At 48.9% G+C, this 9,961-nt stretch overlaps 1 protein-coding gene across 1 annotated transcript; it reads right to left on the minus strand.

The window, feature by feature from the left end:
- Positions 1-234: 234 nt before the first annotated feature.
- Gsdmb (gasdermin B) lies at positions 235-9,715 on the minus strand. Its single transcript, XM_057773964.1, has 9 exons — positions 9,469-9,715; positions 6,135-6,348; positions 4,285-4,450; positions 3,570-3,651; positions 3,162-3,206; positions 1,551-1,711; positions 1,296-1,437; positions 898-968; positions 235-384 (listed from the first exon to the last, which is right to left on the minus strand). The coding sequence occupies exons 1-9, from the start codon at positions 9,713-9,715 to the stop codon at positions 235-237; spliced, it is 1,278 nt and encodes a 425-aa protein (XP_057629947.1).
- Positions 9,716-9,961: the final 246 nt, after the last annotated feature.

Raw genomic sequence — 9,961 nt, forward strand, 5'->3', positions numbered from 1 at the left:
GGGGTCACAGGTGTGTACCACCACTCCTAGCCTGCTCCTCTTTCTGCATCTAATGAGATTTCTAGAGGAGGAGGAGGACTGGGGTGTGGCTCAGTGTCATGGCGTTTGTCTAGTGGTAGTGAAGACCTTGGCTTTGAAACCAGCCATGCCAAAAGGAAGAAATGATAAAAAGACACTGCTCCCATCTGCCACTTTTAATCAGAGACCATGCACAGGATCCAGGCCAACATTAGGTTAGGAACAGACACAGCCAGACTTTTTAGTGTTCAGAACTAGCAGGAGAGAGCAAGCAATGTACAGGATACAGAAGATCCGTGCCTCGGGGTCACAGCGCACAGCCTGGCTAAGCCGATCGCCCCAGTTCTTCTGGAGGACTGACTCCACCTGAAAGGAAGCTCACCAGATTAAAAGCTAGGAGCTCTCTCACTCTCTCTCTCTCTCTCTCACACACACACACACACACACATGCACATGCAAACGCGCACACACACATGCGCGCATACACGTTCACGCACGCACACCCAGACCACAATGGCCAACAGCTGGCCACAGCCCTTCGTTCTGAGCTGAGACAGACATTGAATCCATCATGGAATTCTTCCTGCAAAGTTGAAGAACCTCACACCATCTCCACATAGCAGCAGGCACTCAGGATGGCACCAGACGCCATCTTGGACTAGTCTTTTTCTATCCTCTTTGCCCACAGGCAGGCAGCAGAGCATGTCAAATCTCCTGTTATGTACGTATGTCCAGAGACTTGTCACAAACCTGCTGCACAGACATGAGCAGGCAGTAACTACAGAGTAAAAAGGGCTGTACTGTGGGGTTTCCAGGTCCTTCCAGAACACAGGCACTGGTCTCTACTATGGCCCTAGCCCTCTCTATCCAGTGTCTCACCTGGTCCCTCAGCAAAGACAGCTTCCCATTCTCCAGTGCTTTGTTCACATACTCGGCTATGTCAGATAGGGCTGGAAGCAGAAAAGGTTGTTAGTAGAAAAGGCGAGGGACATGTGGCTTTCATGGTGATCTTCAGTGGCTCACTACACATACATCATCGGGGGGTTTCAGAGAGCTCCCAGGAGGCCTGGTGGGAACGTCCCAAATGTTTCCTGCTCCCCTGTTAAAATATGGAGCATTATAGACTATACCAGAAGGAACAGGGAGATTCCCCCTCAATATCTGGCCTGGGAAAGACTGACAGTCTCTGAAATGCTGAGGGCTACCCCTCATGGAATATACACACTCCCTAAGATTTGATTCTCCACCTGCCTCCTTGCTCAGCGTTTCCTCCTTACCTATTAAGGCATCCAAAAGTATCAGAACGGCTTCTGCACGTGCTTTTACCAAGCACCCGGCATTATCATGAAGGATGCAAATGAGAGAACCTTCTGGGCCCTCAGTCTGCGTCGAAGCATCAGAGAACAAGACAGCAGAAACCTGGGGATGGGAGAGGGGGACGCTAAGTATGGTTCTGTCCAGTTGATTCCCATCCTGCCATCTGCCCTCCACAGTCCTCTGTGTCCACCCCAGTTCTTCCTTGGGTCCCTTACTTTCTGTTCCAGGTCCTCCAGCCCCCCTTCCTTGATGGCGCATGTAGTGGCAGAGCACAGCACATTCTTCTGCTTCTCATCCAGTTCCTGCAGGCTTCTCCCTGTGCTCTCTACGTGCTCCTTCAAAGTTCCAGTAGTTCCCTGTTTTCCTAGAGGCGTTTCTATAAAGACAAAAATTATGAATCTAACTCACTGTGCCAACAGGCTCCATTTGTAAAGTCTACTATATCTTGCCCCAAGCCACCCCCGAGATAATCTCATGTAGCCCAGGCTCAAACTCACTATGTAGCCAAAGATTGCCCTTCTTTCTGATCATCTTGCCTCAAGAACTGGGATCACAATAGAACACCACAGTGCCTGGCTAGACTTTAATCTACTTTTTGTTTTTGCTGTTGTTTTTACCTCATCTCTGTGTTTTGCCTTCTTCTAAACTATTTGTTCAGTTAAAATGAAACTCCCTCTCCAACATGCCTACCATCACCCATTTACTGTGCTTGTTTAATTTTCACCAAAGTGTAGTCCCCAAAGCCAGGTGTAGTGGTGCGCCTCTGTAATTCCCAACACTAGGGAGGAGCAGACAGGAGGATGGACCAGGAGTTCAAGGCCAACCTCAGCTACTTAGGAACTTCAAAGCCAGCCTGAGAGGCTTGCAGCAAGAGGAGATGGGGAGAAAGAAATAATGAGGGAAGGAGGAAGAAAAGAGAAAGCTATGCCTCCAGGTTCCTGCCCTGTTTGAGTTCCTGTCCTGACTTCCTTTGATGACGAAAAATGATATGGAAATATAGGCCAAATAACTCATTTCCTCTCCCCATTGCTTGGGCCGTGGTGTTTTACAATACCATGTAATACTAACCCTAACTAAGACACCAGCCTGCACCATTCTGCTGATCCCACCGAGTGGTAGTGTTATATCATATCAACCTGAGGATAGATGAATTCTACCACACTGTATGTGGACCTAGAGACAGGCAAGGCCCCACACATAGCTAGTAAGTCCTCTCTCTGCCAAGGGAGGAAGTCTTCAGAGTCTCTGAGTACACCTAACCCCTATGGGCATTCTTTTCCCAGTGATGAGCCGCCATTGCCCATGTCAGGGAGCCTGCATCCTTACCGCGTAATCTAAGTTATATTTGCAAGCTCCTTCCCACATCCTCGGGGATCCGCAAGCTCTTTCCCACATCCTCGGGGATCCGCAGCCACAGGGCTGTGCCTGGGTGACTCGAGCGGCAGCCAACACCCAGAGAAGGTACAATATGCCCTCCATCCCTTCCTGGGGCCTCTTTGGGTACAGGGAAAGCCCCAAATGTCCCAGAGGAAACACATACAGAGCCATAGACCTTCCAGCCTGGTCAGAAAAGTCCAGATTTGGGAGGCTATGAACAAGAGTGGTAGGGCAGGGTACCTGAGCCTAGTTCAGTGTGGTTCCTTCACCCACCCCGCGCTAACACATGGCCCTGGGCCAACACTGCATCCAGGCTGCTGCTCCACAAGCATGCGTCCTCCCTTCTGAACACATCCGACTACAGACTCAGCCATGCACTGCCTTCCATCTAATGATAACATCCTTGCATGCTCTGAGACAATGACCAGGTAGCCCAGGGGCTAACTCACCTCCTTGAAAAGACCTTCTTCTTCTTTCATTCCAGAAGTCAATAACTAAGCCAACACCGAGAGGTGGAAAGAAAGAAAAAAGAAAGAATAAGAAAATAGTGGTTTCTGTATTGATGCCCTCCTTTCCCTCCCTCCCAGTCCCCACACTGCTCCCAACCAAGGAAAGGAAGGAGAAGCTATCGCCAATCTGTTAGGAAACTGGGACTGCAATCCTGCAGGGCAGGCTGATGTCATGGTGGGTGCATTCCCTGTCAGTGTGGCCAGAGCCAATCTGGCCCTCGTGCTTTCTTCCTCCCCCACCTCTGGGCTCACCACCCATTCCAGGCTGCTACAGATCTCTGCTTAATCCACATCCACCCACTCATGTGTTCAGGGCCCCATTTCCTGTGCCCATAGCGTCTTGCTTACATATTGACCCATTTTTGAAGATGAGCTGCTTCATTCGATAGGCCAGGACGGTGTTGGCAGGGACGGTGATTTTGCGTTGGCTCTAGGGAGAAAAAGTTTGTGTTGATGGATATTACATTGCTATCTTGCCTGATCTCCCAAACACTCCTATAAGGTAGACAGTTTTATTCTAAGTCTACAGATGAACTAAGACTCTAAGACAAGTATCTGAGCCAGTCCTACAGCTGAAACCAATGGCAGAGCTGAAATTCGAACCCATGTCTAACCCCAAACCCATGCTCTTTCCACTGTTTATTTAACAAGTGTATACTGAAGACAAGCTTTGTTCCAGGGACTCTAGCTCCTCCTGCCTGCTAGACAGGGAGACAGACACGGGACAGAATAACCACGTGGTAGAGACTGTCCAGACTGAGTGTGCTGGTGCACGCAGTACTGCAGTACTCGCAGTTCAGGGTAGCCAGGGCTATGTGGAGAAACCTTGTCTCAAAAGACCAAAAAATAAAAATAAAAGAAGAAAGGAAATGAAAAGAGGGCATCCTGAGTCAGCCTGTGACTCCTTCAAGGCAGCACGCTCTTCCTCCACAAGGCACAGAGACCAGCCAGCACTGCCCCGAGAGGCCTGAGGGAGGAGGAGCTAAGAAGGCTGTCTTGGCAGGCACCCTGGGGGCCTGGCACAAGGCTGGCTGGTCCACACCCCATCTCCCAGGATACTAACCTTGCTTTCATAGTTATTGTCCTTAAAAAATGAGCTCAGAATTTTATAGCGCATTTCCCTTTGTAGGGTTTCCTCCTCCTCTGTCTCCAGAGTTTCTGTCACCAGATATATATTTTCTTTCATATTAATTGTTTTAAATGAAGCGGGTAGTTTCTGCTTCACCTTCCTAGAGGGAATGGAAGGGATAAGAGTTCAGGGTCTCTCAGTGACCTCTCCCTGTCCACCAACTACTTCCTTTTCAGAGTAAATTCCTGTAGGGCTGCAAAGCCAAGGGACATTACACACTGCAGCTATCACCCGGCATTCTACCCACGGTGGGGTGGGGGCAGGGTGCTCAATGGGAAGGGATTTCACTAGCATTCAGTGTGTTCCTGCCCATCACAGAGGTGGGAGACTTCTTACCCCACCTCTATGATGTAGGCAGAATTACATCTTTTTTTTTTACTACACTTGTTGGCTTGGGGGGGCGGTACATGGTGGTTTGAGTGAGATGTCCCCCAGAGTCTTGGTTCCCAGTTGGTGGTGCTGTTTGGGAAGGATTAGGAGGTGTGGCCTTGCTGAAGTGCAGCACTAAGGGCAGGCTTTGAGGTTTCAAAGCCACCTGCCACCACCAGACCACTCTCTCTGCTTCCTGCTTGTGGTCGGAGATGTGAACTCTCAGCTTCTGCTTCCTGCCACCATGTCTGCTGCTTGTTTCCCCATTGTGATGGACTCTTACTAAGGTGGATTACTATTAAGGCCAGCCTGGTCTACATTCGAGTTCCAGGCCCACCAGAGCTACAATAATTGAGATCTTGTTTAAAACAAACAAAAATTTGTTTGCTAAAGCGATATCTCAGTGGTTAAGAACACTGGCTGCTCTCCCAGTGGACCCAGGTTCAATTCCCAGCACCCACATGGTGGCTCACAACCATCCAGAACAGGGGAGAAAATAGCAGACTAAACGTAACCAGTAGACTGAACCAGGCGATGATGAGATTGGGGTGGGGAGCAGGCACTGGGGGGAGAGAAGGGAAGAGAGAGAGAAAGCTGACCAAAAGAGCATACGGCCAAGCCGGGCGGTGATGGCACACGCCTTTAATTCCAGCACTTGGGAGGCAGAGGCAGGTGAATTTCTGTGAGTTCGAGCCCAGCCTGGTCTACAAGAGCTAGTTCCAGGACAGGCTCCAAAGCCACAGAGAAACCCTGTCTCGAAAAACCAAAAAAAAAAAAAAAAAAAAAAAAAAAAAAAAAAAAAAAAGAGCATACAGCCAAAATGGCAGGATTATATAGGAATGAGAAGCTGGGGGAAGAGAAGCAAAACCCACGGGCTGGAGAAGTAGTTGAGGGTAGAACGGGCAGATGTGGTGAGCTGAGAAGAGCCACCCTACTGAGTGAGCCTGGGGGCCAGCATCCTCTTTGGTAAGCTAACAGGCACCACAGTTAATCTTTTGCCCTGGGTTTCTGTTGGATCTGACCCACAGCAATCGGTCACTGAGAAGATGGCAGGCTGTGAGGGAACCAGGAGGCTGCCTGGGCAGATAAGGAAGGTCAGCACAGGAGTGGGCCTGAGGGTGAACAGCCAGGGTGCCCCTGAGATAACTCATGCCCAGAATGCTTCCTTCCTCTTGTCCGTTCCCACCACTGCCTGACTCCAGCCCCATCTTAAAAAGTAGCTCTTTATGTGTAAGTGCCTGCGTGTACCATATAGGTGCAAGAGATGGAGGTCAGAAGAGGACATCAGATCCCCTGGAACTGGAGTTACAGATAGTTGGGAGCCCCCATGTGAGTGCTGGGAACCAATACTAAGTCCTTTGTGTGAGCAGCAAGTGCTCATGACCACTGAACCATCTCTTCTGTCCCCGCCTCACTTGTTGACAAGGAAATCCAAGTATCTCTGGGTTATCTTCCTATGTATTATGGTGGTTTTCCAATCACAGGACCGGAGTCTTTCAATGGCAAGTATTTCTTCAGGGAATTTTGCTGGCAACATTGCTGACAATTTTGCTGGCAATATTGCTAACAACGGTTTTGCTGACAGCTTTGAATCTGTTTTATCCTGGACTTGGAATTTAGCCTTTTCACCTGGAAAGACAAGAGTAAATATCACATTGACGCTAACCTAAAAGGCCCTTCTCCAGAAAGCCCTTGCTAGCACTGCCCCTTCCTCCGGGAAGCCTGCCACAGGGCTCTCCAAGAAAGGCTGCTGTCCTCAACATTACAGGCCACCATCCATGGCATCAGCCTGCCCTGCACCCTTCTTCCCAGGTAACCTGTTAAGTCATCTGGCCTCTCTCTAGAGAGAGAATCTTAACTAAGTCCTTCCCATGCTTGGGGACACCAAGTATTCAGGCAAGAACTTAAGACAGTGCCTGGCACACGTTACAGGGTTCAACAGATGCAAGCTAATGCCGCTGGGATTCTGAGATGAGGCAAGGAAAGAATAAATAGAAAATAAAATGCAAGCAGCTCAGTCCCTGGTGTCTGCATGAAGGTGCAGAGATGGAGTGAGATGGCCAGGGAAGCTAGTGCAGGGGTGGATGAGGTGATCATGGGAAGCTGGTGTAGGGGTGGAGTGATGTGGTCAGGGAATCTGATGCAGGGATGGAGTGAGGTGGCCAGGGAATCTGGTGCAGGGGTGGAGTGATGTGGCCAGGGAATCTGGTGCAGGGGTGGAGTGATGTGGCCAGGGAATCTGGTGCAGGGGTGGAGTGAGGTGGCCATGGGAAGCTGCCCATCTGCACAGACTCCAGGAGTCTGATGTAGCATTCATCAGGGGTCCAGCACTGGGTAGGCTGATTCTGCTGCTGCTCGTCGTTTAGGGAGGATATAGGGAATACAGGAAGACCTTCCTCTTAGACCTCCCAAGTACAGACCTGCAAAGAAGGGACAGCTCCTGCTGCAGGGTAGGGTCCCAGCTGGATTTCCAGAGGAAAATGCATTTGAAATAGAAAATGACCAAATTAGGAACTACTTAAAATCAATCCATGGGGCCAGGCAGTAGTGACACACGCCTTTAATCCCAGCACTTGGGAGGCAGAGGCAGGCAGATCTCTGAATTCGAGACCAGCGTGGTCTACAGAGCAAGTGACAGGATAGGCCCCAAAGCTGCCAGAGAAACCCTATCTCAAAAAACAACAACAAGAAAAAACAACAACAACAAAAATCAACCCATAGGGCACTAATGTCTCAGGGCCTGTTCATTTCTCAAGCAGTATAAGTTTGATATGTACTTTGTTAGAAAAAAAAAAAAAGGAAAAATGAATCCACGTATTCCACATTTACCCTCTTTCTAAGCCATCTTGATGGTGCATACAAGTGTCCTGGCTGATGCCCTTCTCAGGACCACGCCAAAGTCACTGTCCAGTCTAACTATGACAGTGAAGCAGGGTGATACTGGCGAACTTGATTCTGATCATCACTGAACTGGTGATGAATTTCACAGGCAGGTTAAACCGTGTGAGGTCATCAGCCCAGACGGGATGTTGGGCTCAGAGACTAGAAAGCTCTTCCTTTCTCATCCCTCCCGTCTCGATGTGTGGCCACCTCGGCTGACATCATGGAGCATAAAGGAGCAAACTGAAAATACAGAGGAGGGAAAATGCTGGGCGTCTCTTCCCGGATCTGGAAAACATGCACACAAACAAGATGCCTCGACAGAAAAGACAAAGATGAAAACAAGGAGTGCAGTGTGGGAGGGCAATATGCACTTCACAGAGAAATGCAACAAACCCCCTCGGTTAGGTGATCAGCAGTGGGAGGCAAGCAGACAGCACGCACACCCTTCATGGATGTGCAAAGCACCTGACTACCCAAACCATAGCCACGGCTGAACCACAGAGAAAAACATGGAAAACAACCAAGCGAGAGCAGACATCCTACAACATGAGAGGGCGGAGAGACAAAGACTACAGCAGAGAGGTCTGGACCACACAACTTTAGTTTCTTTTTTTTTTTAATATTTATTTATTTATTATGTATACAATGTTCTGTCTGTGTGTATGCCTGCAGGCCAGAAGAGGGCACCAGACCTCATTACAGATGGTTGTGAGCCACCATGTGGTTGCTGGGAATTGAACTCAGAACCTTTGGAAGAGCAGACAATGTTCTTAACCGCTGAGCCATCTCTCCAGCCCACAACTTTAGTTTCATACTCAAATATTTGTTCACCTAAAATATGGTAGATGGCCGGGCGGTGGTGGCACGTGCCTTTAATCCCAGCACTCGGGAGGCAGAGGCAGGCAGATCTCTGGGAGTTTGAGGCCAGCCTGGTCTACAAGAGCTAGTTCCGGGACAGGCACCAAAGCTACAGGGAAACCCTGTCTTGAAAAAAAAAAAAATAAATAAATAATAGGGGGTCCTGTCCAACAGCAGAGCTACCGGAGGGAGAGTCTGCGTGCATCTCCCATGGCCGGCAGGGCCATTTACTTAGTCATCTAGAGTTCACAGGTAAAGACTCTGAAACCTACACAGATAAAAAGCAGCTTGTCCATACGTCACCCTGCCGGTCAACAGCAGAGTGGCCTTCAAAACCGGGCAACCTTAGCTGTGAAGTCTGCGTCCATCCTGACTATCACATCTTCCTCCATTTACCCATCAGGTTTTTTTTTTAATTATAAAAATATAAACTCAGGGCTGGAGAGATGGCTCAGTGGTTAAGAGCATTGACTGCTCTTCCAAAGGTCCTGAGTTCAATTCCCGGCAACCACATGGTGGCTCACAACCATCTGTAATGAGGTCTGGTGCCCTCTTCTGGCCCGCAGACATATACACAGACAGAATATTGTATGCATAATAAATGAATAAATATTAACAAAAAAATATAAACTCAGAGCTCAGGAATTGAAATTGTAGAGAGACACAGGAAAGGGAGACTATGTAGGAATGACTTCCAATATAAAGAAATCTCACCAGGCAGTGGTGGTGCACGCCTTTAATCCCAGCACTCGGGAGGCAGAGGCAGGTGGATCTCTGTGAGTTAGAGGCCAGCCCGGTCTACAGAGTGAGTTCTAGGACAGTCAGAGCTACACAGAAAAACACTGTCTTGAAAAACCAAGCCAAAACAAAAATCTCTATTTTACTCCTCTGGCTCACCAGCCCTTCTGTGTGTGTTACTGGAGGTGTGCCAGCGTGTACAAATAAACTAGCTGAGGGCAATGCGGGTAGAAGAGAAGCAGGCAAGGCTTCAAGCTGGCCATTTCTCACCTGCCACATACTGACCTCTAAATCCTGCAGGCAGCCTACCAAATAGTCCTTCGTCCTTTTCGTCCAGTATGTCCTCCAGGGTGAGGTCTGTCTTGTAGTAGTCGGACCATCTCCAGAACCTCCGTTCTCTCACCAAATAGCCACATCTGAACGCACCAGCGTCAACCATACTTTTGACATGAATCATATCCCCTCCAGAATCCAACTCCTGGACCAGGGATCTTGTGACACTTTCAAACACAGACATTACGCCTGGACCAACAGTGAGAGATGTATTGGGTCAGAAAGGGCTTTTTGTTGTTTTGCTTTAAGACCGTCATGTCTAGCTTAGACTGACCTCAAACCTGCTTTGTAGTGAAGGATGCCCCGGAACTCCTGCCTCCACCTCCCAAAAGCTGAAACTACAGGTGGGTCACCACATCTGACTTTGTGTTTTCTTTTTTAGATTTATTATTTAATGTATATGAGTGTTTTGTCTGCATGTACATATATG

Source organism: Chionomys nivalis, chromosome 7, assembly GCF_950005125.1.
Source record: "Chionomys nivalis chromosome 7, mChiNiv1.1, whole genome shotgun sequence".
NCBI classification, from domain to species: Eukaryota; Metazoa; Chordata; class Mammalia; order Rodentia; family Cricetidae; genus Chionomys; species Chionomys nivalis.

Bases quoted from the DNA above. Each gene is read 5' to 3' on its own strand.
- Gsdmb (XM_057773964.1), bottom strand. From the start codon at position 9,715: ATGTCTGTGTTTGAAAGTGTCACAAGATCCCTGGTCCAGGAGTTGGAT. The intron at 4,451-6,134 runs GTGAGGCGGGGA...CATTCCCTCTAG, and splicing joins TTGGATTTCCTTGTCAACAA to GAAGGTGAAGCAGAAACTAC. The intron at 1,712-3,161 runs GTGAGTTAGCCC...TTGTCTTTATAG, and splicing joins AAGAAGGTCTTTTCAAGGAG to AAACGCCTCTAGGAAAACAG.